At 41.1% G+C, this 20076-nt stretch overlaps 1 protein-coding gene across 1 annotated transcript in view; it reads right to left on the bottom strand.

The window, feature by feature from the left end:
• Positions 1–20076, bottom strand: part of LRP1B (LDL receptor related protein 1B) — a 1834206-nt gene that overhangs the window by 852814 nt on the left and 961316 nt on the right. The window contains exons 19-20 of the mRNA XM_052653145.1: positions 6640–6720; positions 5326–5487 (exon numbers count right to left, since the gene is read on the bottom strand). Of these exons, the coding sequence (XP_052509105.1) occupies positions 5326–5487; positions 6640–6720 (243 nt within the window). The remainder of the gene's footprint in view (positions 1–5325; positions 5488–6639; positions 6721–20076) is intronic.

Below are 20076 nucleotides of genomic sequence, written 5' to 3'. Positions count from 1 at the left end.
CAGAGACGACCAGACATGAACACTTTTCCCATATATAAATCATACTAATGATAAAAAATAACCATCACTATAGAAATTATTTTCTTGGAAGTGGTATCAGAGAGAATATGAATTGAACTTAAATTCAGGAATTTGCTGAAATAGAGATTATATATGGAATGTTCATCTCTTGATATCTCCTGCTCCTTCACTATTACAGTCTAATTCAAGAGTATTTTCTGTCCTTTTGAAAACAGTTTGAGTTGAGAGAAACTGCACCAATTGCTCTGCTTACATAGGCAGTGTAAAGCAAAGTGCTGAGCAATTATATAGTGAATTTGATCAGTTTTGACAGCCAGTCCTGAAACTCAAGCCAGAATCCCCTGCTCTTTTCTTCCACAGCAGGTTCTGGGACTGAATTATATGACTAATTGCATCAAATTTCTATTTTACCTTGGCAATGGCCTCACAAATCCTCCATGTACAAAATAGCCTTCCTGATCAGTGATAACAATTCTATATGTCATGGTTATTTTACAACTTCCATATCAAAATACATAAAATAATGATGGATAAAAATATTTAAATGCCATTTGAAATACTCTGGATTGTCTTACATGGAAGTCATCCCAGAATGCTGCCTGTCCTCAATGCCTACAACCTGTATTCACCAAGTAGAATTTTTGACAAGAGAATCTTAGTACAATTTACAATGAGTTAAATGTAAATTAGTTCAGGAAGTTCTTCTCATTCTTTCCTTGAGACATGGCCAAGAATCATATGGATTATCTGAATCATTTCCTTAGTGTATTACTGTAATCATATAAGAAACACATGGTATTCACATTGACAGTATTTCCTTTACAATAATATATTAGCAAAATGACCTAAAGATAAAGGTCATTAACATTAACTAGGCATTGATTCTATAATCCAAACCCAAATAACTGTCTAGAGAGCCTATAAGGGGATGTACCACTCATTTTGGATACTCATAAAACTAAAGTAATCTCTCCAAAATGTTTTAATGTGCAATGATCATTTTAGCTTAGAGATACATACACACAGAAAAGAGGGATGGAATCTCACTTCTGAGATGAAAGCAAATTAATGTCGGGGCAGTTTATCTTTCACAGCACATCATGGAGCAGTGCCAGCAGGCCACAGATGTATACCTCATGAGGAGCCTAAAGAGACATCTGTGAGGTGAGCATTCAAAGTCCAATTTAGTAATGAAACATTAACCACACCCCAGATGAATGTTTCAAATATACAAAGAAAAAGAGGAAAAATATCTTTTGTATACCTTTCCTTTTTCCATTCTAGATTAGTTATAAGCAAAAAGTTCTAGTTCATATGTACTAGTGGACCAACTAAAGTGAGAGAGGAAAAAGAGACAAGAATGAGATAGAGATGGGGGGGGTGGGGTGGAGAGAGATTTATCCTTCCTCTCGATTTTGAAGCAAAATTAAATTCAAATATGTTCGTGTTAAATTTGATGAGATACTGTTACAAAAATTTTCGTAGTCATTTTCTGTTTTCATTATAGCTTCTGGGTTGTCCTCTGTCGGGAAAGACATGAATCATGTAAAGACCAATGACCATGAGTACCTGTGTTTCATTGCTTTATGGCTCTTAGGTGACATATTTGTATCATGCCTTGACTATTATAATCCAGGTCATACAGGGAGAATCAAAATCAGAGAATATCTCTTTTAATAAAATCACTTAGGTAATTCACCAAAAAGATTTACTCCTTTAAGAACCTAGCGTTATGTAGATAATTTCCGTAACTGCCAATGTTTCCAGTATTTACAATTGAGAGAAATTAAGGAAGAGAGAAAGACACAGAAAGAGTGACAGACAAAGAGACGAAGAAAGAAAAACAAAAGAAAGACAAAAGGGATTCATGTCAGAGAAAGTACTTTAGAAATTTTCTATTTTATAGGTTGTCAAATATTTGCAGAAGAGAAATAATCTTGGAAAACACTTTGAGGATGATTTCTCATGATCACACTTTGTTGTCTGTTTGCAGGCTAGATTTTAAAAACTGAACAGTGACCATGTTTTTTCATTCTTTAATCTATCTTTTGGTGCAAGCACAGTCTGGCATGTGAAAATTTCTCAATAAATATTTTTGGAATAAATGAAATAATGAATTAAAAAAAAATAATTCCTTAAAAAAGAAAGCTTCTAGTTAAAATGTTATTGCTGTATGAATTTTTGACAGGCTAACAGTTTTTCTGTGATATTTCCAACATGATTTCTAACTCATGAACATCTCCTGTGGCTGATCAAATTTTGCCGAGTTACCCACGCAAATAACAAGATCAGGTCGCCCATGGATTTGCCGGGAGCCATGGTCATGATCTCCGTCCTTTATTTCCTTCCACTCCAGAGGGCCAATCAGTTGTAATACCTCAACATTTAATAGGGGATGATAACCAGCCTTTGGAAACAAATTTAATGTGAAAATAAAAGGGAAATTATGCCTTTCCTAATTCTTTTTTTCCCTCTTTGGGGATGGGCTGGGGTTTCATCAATTTAGAAGTTGGAGGGGATTAAACCAACCAGTAACGCTGAAGAAGCTGAAGTTGAACAGTTCTATGAAGACCTACAAGACATCGTAGAACTAACACCCAAAAAAGATGTCCTTTTCATTATGGGGGACTGGAATATAAAAGTAGGAAGTCAAGAAACACCTGGAGTGACAGGCAAACTTGGCCTTGGAGTACAGACTGAAGCAGGGCAAAGGCTAATAGAGTTTTGCCAAGAGAATGCACTGGTCATAGCAAATAACCTTTTCCAACAATACAAGAGAATACTCTACACATGGACATCACCAGATGGTCAACACTGATCAGACTGATTATATTCTTTGCAGCCAAAGATGGAGACGCTCTATACAGTCAACAAAAACAAGACCAAGATCTGACTGTGGCTCAGATCATGAACTCCTTATTGCCAAATTCAGAGTTAAATTTAACAAAGGAGGGAAAACCACTGGATCATTCAGGTATGACATAAATCAAATCCCTTATGATTTTACAGTGGAAGTGAGAAATAGATTTAAGGGCCTAGATCTGATAGAGTGCCTGATGAACTATGGACTGAGGTTCATGACATTGTACAGAAGACAGGGATCAAGACCATCCCCATGGAAAAGAAATGCAAAAAAGCAAAATGGCTGTCTGGGGAGGCCTTACAAATAGCTGTGAAAAGAAGAGAGGTGAAAAGCAAAGGAGAACAGGAAAGATATAAGCATCTGAATGCAAAGTTCCAAAGAATCACAAGGAGAGATAAGAAAGCCTTCCTCAGTGATCAGTGCAAAGAAATAGAGGAAAACAACAGAATGGGAAAGACTAGAGATCTCTTCAAGAAAATTAGAGATACCAAGGGAACATTTCATGCAAAGATGGACTTGATAAAGGGCAGAAATGGTATGGAACTAACAGAAGCAGAAGATATTAAGAAGAGGTGGCAAGAATACACAGAAGAACTGTACAAAAAAGATCTCCATGACCCGGATAATCACAATGATGTGATCACTCAACTAGAGCCAGACATCCTCGAATGTGAAGACAAATGGGCCTTAGAAAGCATCACTAGGAACAAAGCTAGTGGAGGTGATGGAATTCCAGTGGAGCTATTTCAAATCCTGAAAGATGATGCTGTGGAAGTGCTTCACTCAATATGCCAGCAAACTGGAAAACTCAGCAGTGGCCACAGGACTGGAAAAGGTCAGATTTCATTCCAATCCCAAAGAAAGGCAATGCCAAAGAATGCTCAAAGTATTGCACAATTGCATTCAACTCACATGCTAGTAAAGTAATGCTCAAAATTCTCCAAGCCAGGCTTCAGCAATACATGAACCATGAACTTCCTGATATTCAAGCTGGTTTTCAAAAAGGCAGAGGAACCAGAGATCAAATTGCCAACATCCGCTGGATCATGGAAAGAGCAAGAGAGTTCCAGAAAAACATCTATTTCTGCTTTATTGACTATGCCAAAGCCTTTGACTGTGTGGATCACAATAAACTGTGGAAAATTCTGAGAGTGATGGGAATACCAGACCACCTGACTTTACTCTTGAGAAACCTCTATGTAGGTCAGGAAGCAACAGTTAGAACTGGACATGGAAAAACAGACTGGTTCCAAATAGGAAAAGGAGTACGTCAAGGTTGTATATTGTCACCCTGCTTATTTAACTTATATGCAGAGTACATCATGAGAAAGGCTGGGCTGGAAGAAACACAAGCTGGAATCAAAATTGCTGGGAGAAATATCAATAACCTCAGATATGCAGATGATACCACCCTTATGGCAGAAAGTGAAGAGGAGCTAAGGAACCTCTTGATGAAAGTGAAAGAGGAGAGTGAAAAAGTTGGCTTAAAGCTCAACATTCAGAAAATGAAGATCATGGCATCCAGTCCTATCACTTCATGGGAAATAGATGGGGAAACAGTGGAAACAGCATCAGACTTCATTTTGGGGGGCTCCAAAATCACTGTAGATGGTGATTGCAGCCATGAAACTTAAAGACTCTTATTCCTTGGAAGGAAAGTTATGACCAACCTAGATAGCATATTCAAAAGCAGAGACATTACTTTGCCAACAAAGGTCCATCTAGTCAAGCCTATGGTATTTCCAGTGGTCATGTATGGATGTGAGATTTGGACTGTGAAGAGAGCTGAGCACTAAAGAATTGATGCTTTTGAACTGTGGTGTTGGAGAAGACTCTTGAGAGTCCCTTGGACTACAAGGAGATCCAACCAGTCCATCCTAAAGGAGATCAGTCTTGTGTGTTCTTTGGAAGGACTGATGCTGAAGCTGAAACTCCAATACTTTGGCCACCTCATGCAAAGAGCTGACTCACTGGAAAAGACTCTGATGCCAGGAGGGATTGGGGGCAGGAGGAAAAGGGGACAACAGAGGATGAGATGGCTGGATGGCATCACCGACTCGATGGACATAAGTTTAAGTGAACTCCGGGAGTTGGTAATGGACATGGAGGCCTGGTGTGCTGCAGTTCATGGGGTCGCAAAGAGTCGGACATGACTGAGTGACTGAACTGAACTGATATAAAGCATCAAATTAAAGTAAAGCATCTAATGAAATAGGAAGTAAAGATCACTAAGCTGGTATCAAAGTATAAGAAAGAATAAAGATTGAGAAACTAGGTAAAAGAAAGGAAAAAGAGATCAACAAATGATTTTATACAGTTCCACTTACACTTTTTTATGTGATGAGAAATTTTTTTTTCTGTAATTTCACTCTAAAATACTCCAAATATTATATATCAATTTAAAATTGATATTGAGTTTTGTAGATTTACAAATTACTAACCTTCTCTGGTGCAATTGATTTCATCACTGAAGTCTCCACAGTCATTGTCACCATCACAGGCCCAATGGCCTGGGATACATCTGCCACTGGAACAACTGAACTGGTTATCAAAGCAGGAACGTACACAGCCAACCTCATCACTCCCATCTCCACAGTCGTCATCTGGAAAGAAGCATTAACAACCAGGTGGTGAAAAATTATCCATGGAGAAACATTTTCTTATGAAATACTTAGCATGTATTTTTGGTATTGAGTGCTTTCTTCTGTTATTGAGAAAAGAAATGATAAGTCAATCATCAACATTTCCCATGAGCAGTGGGAAAATTATTTCCATTTTTATATTGCTTTGTTTCTGATTGAATGCCAACCACTAAATTAAAGGGGAAAACATCCTTCACTTTGGATTTTGAAGCTTAATTTCTATTTCACTCAGAAATGACTAACCACTGACTGGATTAAACTATACAACATGAAATAATTATGAAGTGGGGAAGACAATGGTGATTGTAGGAATTTCCTGAAATGATACAGCTTGTGATATAATTATTGTTGGAAAATTACTATTTAGACCTATAACATCTATGCCCTAGTGTTTATAACTATCTTTAATTCAGATCCCTTTTCTCCATTCTCCCACATGAGGGCTCACTCTGTACCCTTATACTGCTGGCTCTTAAGTATATATTTATATCAGGAAATTGTTTGTATGCTATCATTAGCAATGATTTATATTCTGTAATAACAATTGCTGCAGGAGGGAACCAAGAGGAATGTGAAGGGAAAACAGATTAAACTCAAACCAATGGCTGAGGCTGCATCATTTTATGTATAATTCATTTACCGTATTTGGCGTAATTTAACATAATGATAGAACTGAGTGAAGAAAAAATATCATTTGTACACAAAAAGCCAAGGTGACAGAGTTGAGATCATCTGGGTTTTACATAATAATTTATAAACTACTCCATCCTCACATTACAGAGCATTTTACATCAATGCTTTGAGGAACCTGAATTGTCCAGGATATTTTCTCAATTGTTCCCTTCATATCTTGTTTGTTGACTTAGACTAGATCCAGCATAATATCTGAAAACAAATCCCCATCATAGATAGCCCCAAGGGATGGCCATTGAGCTCCATTGCCCTTAAGGCTAATCCCCATTGACAGGCCAGCTGCCCTCTCACCACTTGTCTCAGCCATTTTGCTGGTCTTGGCAAACTTCTCTTACAAACCACCTCTGAAAGAAGTGAAGTTGCACAGACAGCCAGGCCTCCAATCAAATCAGTGCAGTCTAGTGAACATTTGGTACTTGCCAGAGTCGCAGTGCCACTTGCTGCTAATGCATCTTCCACTTTTGCATATAAACTGAGTTAGTGGTTCACAAGTTGGGAATTCTGTGAAAGATATAAAAACATCCAATAGGAAAGATGTTACTGATTATGTTTGACATCTCTTCATTTTTCTTGCAGTATAATGAATCTAAACAGTCCTTCATCAAGTGATTTTCCCTTATTTTAGTCACAGAAATATACTCCTACAAAAGTTATTTAAAGTATGCATGTCCTGTGTCCAAAAAATGCTGAACTTTGCAAACTTCTGACTTTTCTTCACTCAATTCTATCATTATGTTAATATGTTATTGTGTTTGACTTCATTTGTTTCCTATTTGCTAATGTGATCAGAGCTCTATTCCTCTCTTCCACACAATCCACAGAGGAAATATTGGATAAGCAAATAAAGTGATCGTAACTATTTGAGGACACAGGATATGCATAATTTTAGTATCTTTTACAGGAATACATTTCAGTAACTAAAAGCCAAAGAAAATCACATGATGAAGGACTGTTTAGATTCATTATACTGCAAGAAAAATGAAAAGATGTCAATTCTGCCACATCAAGGAACTCAACCTTCTCTCAGTGAAGAACAGCTGTATAGAGCTCTATACTACTGCACTGAAAAGTGACATATGTGTTTTAAATCAGGCTTCTCTGGTAGCTCAGCTGGTAAAGAATCTGCACGCAATGCAGGAGACCCTGGTTAGATTCTTGGGTTGGAAAGATCCTCTGGAAAAGGGATAAGTTACAAGCCTTTTTTTGAACATAGAGAGCTGAAGTAGAAAAGTTAAATCCAACTTTGCCTGAATGATGTCAATATCTTGAGAGTAAGGAAACAAACACAAACAAAAAACTCAGTTTAGTTGCTATCATACATGTTAGGTAGTTAGAATAGGAATAAGGAGTCCAAAGTGGCGATGGTTAAAAGACAAGGAAGGGAAAAGCCTGCGAAAATAGAACAAAGGAAGGTCTGAGGCAGAGTGAGAACCTCAGGTAAAACAAACAGCCTTCCAGTCTAGCCCAATTTACATAGGGCAGGCTCAGGGGGAGGAGAGAAAACATAAAAAGAGGGGCCTCTCTTCTCTTAACGTCTTTTGGGTCAGCATGCCCTCATGCCTCAAGGATGTATTTTCTTTTACTTTCTAAATAAAATGGAGCTATAACACGGAGCTGTAACACTGGCCTGACTAAGGGCTGTAATGCTGGTCCGTACGTCACTTCAAATTTTTGTTGTGACAAGACACAACCGGGGAAATTACACCCTCCCCTGACATCTATAGTGCCATTTGTTGGATTTAATATGGCTGAAACAACCTCCTCTCACCCCCACAAAGAGGAAGCCATGCACAGCAGGGGTCTAACTCTGAGAAAGACGCTCTTGTGGTGGAAGTTGAACAGGAAGAAAACCCAGCACCGGGGAAGTGACAAAAAGCCCAGCATACTGAAAACTGGGACAGCAAAAAACAAACTCGTCAGAAAGCTCAAGTGGCTCAATCTCAGCTTCCAGAAGACCTCCGGTTAAAGTAGGAGGTCCTCACGCCTATGGCTGAAAGGACATATGCCTAACAAAATCTTAATTCCTTTACAATCTCTCTTTTCTTGTTTACTCAAACCTCCCCCCCCCACCCCCCACCAACCACCACCACTAACAGGTGAGCAGCAGCGGGTGCAACTGAGGGACTCTGGCAGGGGATACTCCTCAGTGTGTCCCAAAGGCTCCACTATCTGTTGGGCCCCAGTAGCCATTGCCCAAGCAGGTGGGGGTTCTGTGCTAAGGATCAGCCCAATGAAAACTGTTAGCACAGGTGAGATATTTAGCAGATTTTCTGGAAGGTTATGAAGGGTATTCCTCAGTGCGTTTTTTCCCACTGCTTTTTCCTGCTGTCTTTCAGCTCTTTTTCCCCCAGGCCTTGAGCCTAGCCAAAACCCATTGTGCCTGGCTTCAGGACCAATGAAGCTCAGGATCTGATGTCTCATTGCAAAAATTCAGTTAGAGACACAAAGATAGGTAAGAGGTGGATTTGTTCCTATTCAGAGAGAAGCACACTCCACAGGGTGTGGGCCATCACAGAGGAGAGTGCAGTAGCCATGGAATGAGATGTGGCTATTTTCTGCCAGCTAGGTGAACTTATATGCTAATTAGTGGGAGGATCTCCCAACCATTGGGGAACCAACCACTCCTCTGTCTTTTGACAGTGCCTTGGAACTGTCTTGCCACCTCTGGGTGTGTCATTTAGCTTGCAGAATGGGGATCAAGGTTTATTTGAATTTGACTTGTCATCATAGACCCATTTGATTTTAATTGGTTTTATGTTATGCCCTTGGGACAACCAGAAAGTAGCTAGTCCTTGGGAGGGAAATATTGTATAATATCCAATATCTCAAGATAATCAGGCCTTCATTTTCTGTTTCCTACAACATGTGCAACAACAGCTATTTCTCAGTGGACCCGCTAGGGCAAGTGACAGGCACACAGTGCCTGCTGGAAGTTCATCTGCTGGCATCCCTTCAAGGGCAATTGGGCTTCCAGGGATAATGTTTGCCACTTTGGGAGTTAGCCCTGCAGGCCATTTGGGCCTAAACCCTTACCACCCTTTTCCTAAAGTTACAAACATACCTCTGGATCAAATCTCCACTCCACTTTTATGGAACACCTGGTCTGTTGCCTCTTATCAATTTGTTCTTAAGCCAATTACTAACTCCTAAAACCAGGACCCTGCCCCCTTGTAGACAACACTGCTCCATCCCACTTATTAAAATATCTTAATGCTCCTAACAGGACCAGGTAACCCACTCCTTTGTCATTATTTCTGTTATTACCTAAAGTGGGCCTATGACAATGAAATGTTTACCATTGGAGACACCCTAACCTGCTCTTATGGAGGAGTAGGGGAAGAAATCAGTGACTTACATTCCCTCAGAGCAGTAAGAGGATAAGGCTTATGGCTGCTTTACCAGGTTCACAGTCTCACGGCACAGGCTTGGATTGCTTTACATTGTGATATCTATTCCCATCTGCAGTGAACAAGCTGCCAATGAGTTAAAATTACAACCCTTTAGTCCTACCCAACACTGGTCACACTGGAGACCTTGGGAATGCCCACCTCCAATCTGGGGATACCAGGAGGTTGACCTGACTTGACCTGCCTAGGAATCTGGTCCTCAGAATGTTGTCATGCCTCAACCTACTCAGGTATCTGCCAGTCCAGGAGTCCCAGGGGTCGACATGCCTTGACCTATCCAGGGACCCAACTCTTGGGAGGCTGACCTGCCTCAACCTGGTAATTTGATCTCCAGGAGGCTGTCACACCTTAGCTTGGCTGGGGATCTGCACCCTGACCCAGGGACACCTGGCTCTTAGGTTGCAACAGTACTGGGCAGGATAAGTCTCAAAAAGACTCACCCCTAAGGAAGTCCACCCATGGAAATTGAAGGAGGCCTGTTATTTTTTTCTTGTTTCTTTCCCCCCACGTCATGACTGTCTTTCAGATGGGAAATAACCAATCCACTTCCTGGCAGACACCCTTGAGATGCATCCTTGATAACTGGAAGCTGTTTAATCCTCTAACCCTAAAGAGAAGTCACTTAAAATTGTTTTGTGCCACTGTTGGCCACGGTATCCTCTGGGGGACAAGGAACACTGGCCTGAGGATGGGAATTTAAATTACAATACCATCCTGCAGCTAGACTTATTCTGCAAAAAAACAAGGGAAATGGACAGAGATACCCTATGTCCAGATTTTCTTCCAACTAAGAGATATGAAGGAACTCTGTCTTAAGTACAGGATTGTTGTATGCCCTAAAAGTGAGCCTATTAGGCAAATGGTGTTAGGCACAGGCAACCAAGAGAATGAACCTTCATGTGAAGGCTCACTTCCCATGGCTCCTGAGTTGCCAGTGTTCCTTCCGCATACCCAAACATACTCCCATATCTGGGAACACCCCTCCACAAAAGCCAACTCAAGTATGTCGCTTAGTAGAAATGAGGAGAAATCAGACCAACCTAGGTCCATAAGCCATTCTCCCTCTTAGAACTAAGACCTTGGAAGCTATACAGATGACACAGGCAAATATATAGATACATTCCAATACATTACAATGGCCTTTGACTTGACGTGGAAGGACATCACGGTCATATTTAGCCAAACTTTATCTGATCCTGGGGGCTTCCCTGGTGGCTTGGATAGTAAAGTGTCCGCCTGCAATGCAGCAGACTTGGGTTTGATCCCTGGGTCAGAAAGATCCCCTGGAGAAAGAAACGGCAACCCACTCCAGCACCCTTGCCTGGAAAATTCTGTGGATGGAGGAGCCTTGTAGGCTGCCATCCATGGGGTGGCAAAGAGTCTGACAGGACTGAGCGACTTCACTTTCTTTCTTTCTATCTGACCCTGAGCATGCTAGGGTCTTAAAGGAAGCCCAGAGGTATGCTACAGGGCTTCACATGTCAAGTGATAAATTCCCAGTAGGGAAAACTGCAGTCCCCTCTGCCAGGAGCCAGCACGAGAAGTCCCGCCCGTGGCAAAGGTCATGAGGTTAGGGGGCCCGACAGGCAAAGGTGAGTCGGACCTTAAGGGAGCCTCGCTGGATCTGCTCATGCATCTGCCCCAAAACCAGAGTCTGCCTGCTTTACTGTGTTATGCTTTCCACCTACTCTTCTGACATTAACAGGGGGCTGTCCCCCTACCACCTTTTTCTGGAAAGAGTTAATTTAGAACTTTTAGATAATAAGTCTCCTGGGCATAATAAGAGTGTTTCAGTCCAAAAACCCCTCTGATGGCTTTCTAGCCTGCCTGCTGAACTCTTACAGCTGCACATGTGATTGTTTGTGGCCTCCTGACTGCAAGGGGCACAGGAAGCTTAAAACATCCTAGGAATGTAGGGGCTTCCAAGGAGTCAAAATCATTAGAGTAGGACTGATTAAGGGTTTCATTTGTTGAGCCAATACTTGCTGCCAAGTTTTCATATCTTTTATTTGTTGATATAGTTGTATGTAGAAAAAACAGGTAGTAGCCCTGGTATTAGCAACATTAGATCCTTGAGTTAAGTACTTTCTTTGTTATAACCCACTACACTTTTGTTCCACAGGAATATAACTTTATTTAGTACTTTGAGGGTGATGCAGATTAAAGAAAAAACACTTCAAGGGAAAAAGAGTTTTCTGGTTGATAGACATTTATCTAGGAAAAGAGCCATAAAAATGTTAACAGGCCCCCTAGCCAGAAGATGATGTAAAACAACCTAAGACCTTTTGTATACAGGAAGGTATGCAAAAAGATAACCTGGTCTCAATAAGGGTCAGGACTGCTGCCCCTGCATAACCCTGCATATTCCATTATTTCTTTATGTACAACTTGGGGTATATAAGCTGCTTTTGAAAATAAAGTTGTGGGTCTGGCACCGATGCTTGGCTCCCCCATGTCATTCTTTTCTCCCTTTTCTGGCTGAATTCCCATCTGGAGCACAGAGGCTCTCCATGTCTACTTGTTTGCCCTGGCTTCTAAGACCCACGCAAGAGGGAGCCCAAGGTGGGGCACCCTCCACTATTCAAGTGAGCGCCAGTGGCCTACGTAGACGGTGCAAGTTCCTTGTCTTGGAACTTTATTGGTCTCCTGTGTAAACCAAATTGTTCAGCCTCTTTTCTCCACTTATTTTCCTACTACACTATTCTTTCCTAATCTCTCTTTATATTTCCAAATAAATAAGTTTTTCCTTGCTGACTCCATCCCCACTTCAAATTTCCTGGATCCACCAGGGCTGGACCTGGCACCCCTCCTCAGATCCTAACTGGAATTATAATGATCCTGAGCACATCTGGGAAAGGGATCATTTTCTGATCTGTGTGAAGGCAGGACTGAAAACAGCCCAGCAAAAAGTAATCAGCTATGCCTGGAACTCAGCAATAACTCAGGAGCCCAAGAAGAACCCTGTTGCCTTTCTGGAAAGGCTAAAAGAGGCCCTCCAAAAGTTTACCAACCTGGACCTAGACTTTTATGAGGGACAAGTGATTTTAAAAGACAAATTCCTGCCCCAATGCACATCAGACATCAAGATAAAGTTATAATAGCTACAGCAGCAGGCCCCTGCTGCCTCTTTAGATGAGATGATCCTGACAGACACCAGCACATTTATAAGAGAGAACAGGAGAGGGAGGCCAAGGCCCAGGAGAGGGAGAAAAGGAAAGAAACAAGGCATCCAGGGAAGCCCTATGGCAAATTCTGAGTCCTTGAAAGACACGGCACAAGGCAAATATCTAATCTGTAGACAGATGGGACTTTGGGCCAACAAGTGTCCAAGTGACAAGTCCAAGTCTCCTAAAACAGCTTGCTACAAATATCATCAATTGGGACTTTGGGTGGAACTCTGCCCTCGAGAAACCAGAGCCTCAAGGTCAAGCACCAAGCCTTCCCTCATGATGGTCAACAGGACTGAAGCAGCCCACTCCAGCCAGGCCACCTGTCACAGATAACTATCGCAGGGCTGGAACCAAGGGTGCAACTGGATGTGGCAGAAACCTTGGACAAAACCTTTGTCCATTAGGACAAAACCCTGAGAGGGATTGTCAGAAGATCCTCTGACCAATCCTGAGGAAATTCTGTACACTGATGGAAGCAGCTTTGTCTTAGATGGAAAAAGAAGATCTGGATATGTAGTAATCTCCAATTTTGAGGCCACAGAGACTAAACCTTTGCCACCAGGTACTTCAGCCCAATTAGCTGAGTTCATAGCCCTGACTCAAACTTTAGAGCTAGGAAAAGGAAAAAGAGTAGCCATTTACACTGACTCTGACTATGCCTCTCTGGTGCTACATGCACATGCTGCTATTTGGAAAGAAAGAGGCCACTTTACCACCCGAGGGTCCCCAATCAAACATGGTGATCAAATCCTTAGGCTGTTGGAGACAGTATATCTGCCTGCCGATGTTTCAGTCTCCCATTGTAAAGAACACCAAAAGGGGAGCATGGAAGTGGCATGAAGGAACCAAGCAGCCGATCAGGCAGCAAAGAGAGCAGCATTACAGAACAATGACTTAAGAGGGGTTGGCATATTAGTTCCACAGACTAATTTGCCAGAAACTCCTTCATATACTGAAGGTGAGACTCTTAAAGCTAAGGGTGAGGACTTTTAAGAAGATGATATGGGGTGGTTTCAAAAGGAAGAACTCCTTTTATCTGCCTAGGAACCTCCAATGAAAGTTGGTTAACTTCTCACATGCCACCATTCATTTAGGGGAAAAGGCCCTCCAAAGATTACTAGAAAGGTCCTTCAGAGGAATAGGCCTCCAAATGACTATAAGGCAAATGGTCTTTTCTTGTCCCACCTGCCAATTAAACAACCCCCAAGAAGCTTGAGGACCCCAGCCTGTCCAGCGATGTGGGATCTACCCAGGAGAGGACTAGAAGGTGGACTTCACCCAGATGTCAGTTTCTCAAGGGTATAAATACCTATTAGTCATGATAGATACATTCACAGGATGGATTGAAGGCTTTCCCTCCAAGACTGAGAAGGCTGAGGAGGTGGTAAAAAAAACTGCTCCATGAAATCATTCCAAGATTTGGTCTGCCCAGGTCATTATAAATTGACAATGGGACATCATTTACTTCTAAGGTCACCCAAGGGGTCTCTAAAGAATTGGACATTACTTATTATCTCCAATGTGCCTGGAGGCCTCAGTCTTCAGGAAAAGTAGAAAGAGCCAACCAATTCTTAAAATCAGTGATAAAAAAGATAACCCAGGAGACCTCCCTAGGATGGAAGAAGGCTTTACAATTAACTCTCCTCCACACTCATATTGCCCCTAAGGAACAGGTTGGTCTTAGTCCCTATGAGATGCTATATCAGAGACCTTTTGTTTATGTCAATGACCTCTTCTTAGATCCAGAGGCTCAGACCCTCCAGTCTTATACCATGGTCATTGGGAAATTCCAATAGGATAAACACTTGTGGGGTGTCAACCAGGATCCAAAGATTCTAAGGAGTCACCACTGTATGCTCCAGGGACTCAAGTCCTAATTAAAGTCTAGAAAGATGGATCCCCAAGGGCTCAACTCCAGCCCACATGGAAGGGCCCCTACCCTGAAATACTTTCTACCCCCACAACAGTCAAGGTACCAAGACATGACTCCTGGATTCACTACTCTTGAGTCAAGCCATGTAAGAAAACAGAAGAGGACACTCAATACACCTGTGAGCCCCTGGGAGATCTCAGACTACAAATGAGTCCCATTCTAATGAACACCCCCAAAATCAAGTTTCTGGGGATAAGATTTCTCAGGACAGTTCTATAAAGCCAACACAGCTTGTCAGGGGTTGTAGTCCAAAATAGACACGAGATAGATCTCCTGATCCCCGAACAAGGAGGGACTTGAGCCATCTTGAATGAGATGTGTTGTTTCTGGGTAAATACTTCCAGCTAAGTTAAAGAAAGTCTCACAGTCCTCAAGAAAAACATTCTAGACCCTACAGGACCTCAAAGAATGAGCTGGGGAGTTCCTGGGGTGGCTACAATCTCTCTTTGGGAGATCCTCCTGTTGATGGGAAATTTGGAGTTGGCTTCTGTATATTGTCACCCTGCATAGTTAACTTATATGCAGAGTACATCATGAGAAAGGCTGGACTGGAAGAAACACAAGCTGGAATCAAGATTGCCGGGAGAAATATCAATAACCTCAGATATACAGATGACACCACCCTTATGGCAGAAAGTGAAGAGGAACTAAAAAGCCTCTTGATGAAAGTGAAAGTGGAGAGTGAAAAAGTTGGCTTAAAGCTCAACATTCAGAAAACGAAGATCATGGCATCCAGTCCCATCACTTCATGGGAAATAGATGGGGAAACAGTGGAAACAGTGTCAGACTTTATTTTTTGGGCTCCAAATTCACTGCAGATGGTGACTGCAGCCATGGAATTAAAAGACACTTACTCCTTGGAAGAAAAGTTATGACCAACCTAGATAGCATATTCAAAAGCAGAGACATTACTTTGCCGACTAAGGTCCGTCTAGTCAAGGCTATGGCTTTCCCAGTGGTCATGTATGGATGTGAGATTTGGACTGTGAAGAAGGCTGAGCGCCAAAGAATTAATGCTTTTGAACTGTGGTGTTGGAAAAGACTCTTGAGAGTCCCTTGGATGCAAGGAGATCCAACCAGTCCATTCTGAAGGAGATCAGCCCTGGGATTTCTTTGGAAGGAATGATGCTAAAGCTGAAACTCCAGTACTTTGGCCACCTCATGCGAAGAGGTGACTCATTGGAAAAGACTCTGATGCTGGGAGGGATTGGGGGCAGGAGGAGAAGGGGACGACAGAGGATGAGATGGCTGGATGGCATCACTGACTCGATGGATGTGAGTCTGAGTGAATTCTGGGAGTTGGTGATGGACAGGGAGGCTTGGCGTGCTGTGATTCATGGGGTCACAAAGAGTCAGACACGACTGAGCAACTGAACTGAACTGAACTGAATGCCCCTAATAATCCCTGTTATTACCATATTGATGCTGCTTATGATTGCTCCATGTATTATCAATTGTCTAAACCATTTTTTTCTCTGCCCAGGTCAACAAGCTAAGACATGCAGTGCCAGTTCAACAAGGATATATAAAACTACAGCCAACCATGAAAATATCACTCACTCTTAGATGGACACTGTTATAAGGATTCTGAGGCTTGAGAATAGCAAGCAGGGGATGCCCAATGCCCCTTGCTGTTGTCCCAGTTCAGCAGGAAGTAGCCAGAGAAACCTCGATTCCCTATTCCCAAAGAATTGGGCCTCCTATCTCTTAAGGGGGGAATATTAGGTAGTTTGAATAGGAAAAAGGAGTCCAAAATGGTGGTGTCTAAAAGACAAGGAAGGGAAAAGCCCTTGAAAATAGAACAAAGGAAGGTCCAAGGACCAGAGTAAGAACTTTGGGTAAAACAAACAGCCCTCCTTGCTAGCCCAATTTACCTACAGCAGCCTCAGGGGGAAGAGAGAAAACATAAAAAGTGGGGCTTCTCTTCTCTTCGCATCTTTTGGGTAGGCATGCCCTCATGCCTCTAGGATGTATTATCCTTTACTTTCTAAATTGAACTGAGCTGTAACATGGAGCTGTAATACTGGTCCATCCGAGGGTTGTAATGCTGGTTCATCCATCACTTCAAATTTTTGTTGTGATGAGACAGAACTGAGGAAATTACACACTTCCCTGACAATACAGTTATACAGATTTTGAACGTGTGAATTCTAAATTAAAAAAAAAAAAATCCCCTGGAAATCAACAACAGCAAAACATAAGATTTCAAAATAAAATTTTACTTAATTAAATCAAAAGACCTTGTTTACTAACAGGTAACTACAATGACATACCCATAACAATAAACACTGAAAAAGCAAATGATGGGAGCCAGCATGGGAAATCCCGCTTGTGACAAAGGTCATGAGGAAGGGGGCCTGACAAAACGCAAAGGCGGGATCAGGCCTCAGGGCCCCTGGATTTTCTCGAGCATCTACCCCCAGAATCAAAATTTGTCTGCTTTACTATATTATGCCTTTCACCAACTCCTCTGACGTTAACAGGGGGCTGTCTTCCCATCACCTTTTTCTGGAAAAGGTTAATTTAGAACTTTTAGATAATAAGTCTCCTGGACATAATAAGAGTGTTTTAATCCAAAAACCCCTCTGATGGCTTTCTAGCCTGCCTGCCGGACTCTTACAGCTGTGCATGTGATTGTTTGCGGCCTCCCGACCATGAGAGGCACAGGAAGCTTAAAGCATCCTAAAAATGTAAGGGCTTCCGAGGAGTCAAAATCATTAGAGTAGGACTGATTAAGGGTTTCATTGTTGAGCCAATACTTGCTGCCAAGTTTTCATATCTTTTATTTGTTGATATAGTTGGTATGTAAAAAAAACAGGTAGTAGCCCTGGTATTAACAACATTAGATCTTTAAGTTAAGTACCTTCTTTGTTATAACCCACTGCACCTTTGTTCTACAAAGATGTAACTTTATTTAGTGCTTTAAAGGTGATGCAGATTAAAGAAAAACACTTCAGAGGAAATGAAATTAACATACATTAAAGAAGAGAGCCATAAAGTGTTAACAGGCCTCTTGGCCATAAGATAATGTAAATCACCTGAGACCTTTTGTATATGGAAAGATAGGCAGAAAGAAAGCCTGGTATCGATAAGGGTCAGGACTGCTACCCCTGCATGACTCTGTATCTTCCATTATGTAAAACTTAGGGTATATAAACACCTTTTGAGAATAAAGTTATGGGGAATTGCACAAGCTTGGCCTCCCCCATGTCGACTCTTTCTCTCTCTTTCTCCCTCTCTCTCCCTCTCTTTTTCAGGCTGATCCCTTGGAACACAGAGGCTCTCCGTGTCTACTTATTTGCCCGGGCTTCTAAGACCCACGCAAGAGGGAGCCCAAGGCGGGACACCCTGCGCTATTCAAGCAGGGAACTGTGGCCTAACGTAGACAGTGCAAGTTTCTTGTCTTAAGATTTTATTAGCTTTCTGTGTAAACCAAGAAATATCAGCCTCTTTTCTCCTCTATTTTTTCACTACATTATTCTTCCTAATCTCTCTTTAAATTTCTAATTAATCTCTCTTTAATCGCCAACTCCATCCCTGCTTCGAATTTCCCTAGACCCACCGGGACTAGACCCCTACAAGCAAAGCATAGAATTAGCACAGGAAACAATTCTAAAAAGAGATGGTCAGCCAATTCAAAGGATTAATTAATTCAGCAGACAATTTTGTCAAAATAAGATCAGATAATCAGGACTGATTACAAGAAAGAAATAAGGTAGTAATAATAAGAGAAAAGATGATTGTAAACAGTTCATCCAAGGAATTCAAAGAAGTGTACTAATATTTCCCAAGATAAAATTTTTCATATAATGAAAGTAATTCATGTAGAGTTAACATGATTTACTCAATATCAGACCTTTTATCTCCCAAGACAATATTCATGGAATCATAAATCCTCACACACACAACTTATTCAACAGACATTAAAAAAAAGAAAAAGAGGCGTGAAAAAACCTCCTTCAATTCACTGGTGTAAAGACATAAAAAAATGACACAGAGATAGATCTGTGGCCTACATTCTTTACTATTGTTCCCTGACAGCAGTAGCCAAAGTCATTTTGTGGCAAATACTTGGTTTTCTCTCTAAGACAATTGACTTAGAATCATAACCTACATCTGATGGCTGGGGGACCATCAATATTTTCACATTTTATTCTTTAGCTTGTCTCAGAGCTACCAGTGTGACAGAATTGGACTCAGGCTGCCCAAATTCCTTCAGCCAATCTATTCACCTCTTATCTAGCTACACAATTCTGTATCTATCTATAGCTTTACTTCTGGAATTTAGAAAAAAATGCATGAATAATAACAATAGATTTTTGTGCTTGAAAAACAAAGAAATAAGAAAATGTTTGATTATATAAGACTATTTTACTCCTAAAGAAACTGAAATCATGAATGTTAGGCTTGCCTAAATCTATGTATACCTCCTTAATGGAAATTAGGTTATTAGAATTAAGTTCATCAAACTCTCCATCTATCACTCTTTCTATAACATCCCACTACCAATATTTTACCTTATTTTAACTTATTATCCATGAATGTACCTAAACTGTTACTTTACTCTACCCATAATTTCCATATATCTTAAATATAAATGTTACATTATTTCTCATAAATTTTTTCATTATATAAAGAGAATTCTTTGTGCCCAGTAGAAATGAGTCTCTAAATACTTTCAATTCTTTAGTATTTGGTTCACCAGTTTCCATACATACCAGCCAATATTTCATAATTCTATAAGAGTCCTTTGGACTGCAAGGAGATCCAACCAGTCCATTCTAAAGGAGATAAGTCCTGGGTGTTCATTGGAAGGACTGATGCTAAAGATGAAACTCCAGTACTTTGGCCACCTCATGCGAAGAGTTGACTCACTGGAAAAGACTCTGATGCTGGGAGGGATTGGGGCCAGGAGGAGAAGGGGACAACAGAGGATGAGATGGCCTGATGGCATCACCGACTCGATGGACATGAGTTTAAGTGAACTCCGGGAGCTGGTGATGGACAGGAAGGCCTGGCGTGCTGCACTTCATGGGGTCACAAAGAGAGCGACTGAACTGAATTGAACTGAATATCAAAAATACCAATTATTTTGAATTTTGATATTTCTTTAAAATCTGCAACACTATCAACTCTTAGTTTATTCATAAGTGAATTATAGCAGGATTTACTTGATCATTTTTGTCACACTTTTTTAGGTCTATCTTTTTCCTTAATTTTTTAAACACAACCCTTTGAACAAAACCCATTCTAGTAGATAACAACTGAATCCTCTATCCCACACATGCATGGGGAGTTTTTATCCCTGCAACTCCCCTCTGTCATCATGCCCTCTGGCGTGTTGGAT

This window comes from Budorcas taxicolor, chromosome 2 (assembly GCF_023091745.1).
Source record: "Budorcas taxicolor isolate Tak-1 chromosome 2, Takin1.1, whole genome shotgun sequence".
Classification (NCBI taxonomy): Eukaryota; Metazoa; Chordata; class Mammalia; order Artiodactyla; family Bovidae; genus Budorcas; species Budorcas taxicolor.
The sequence above is the reverse complement of the archived record's forward strand: the minus strand, read 5'-3'. Positions and strand labels throughout refer to the sequence as shown.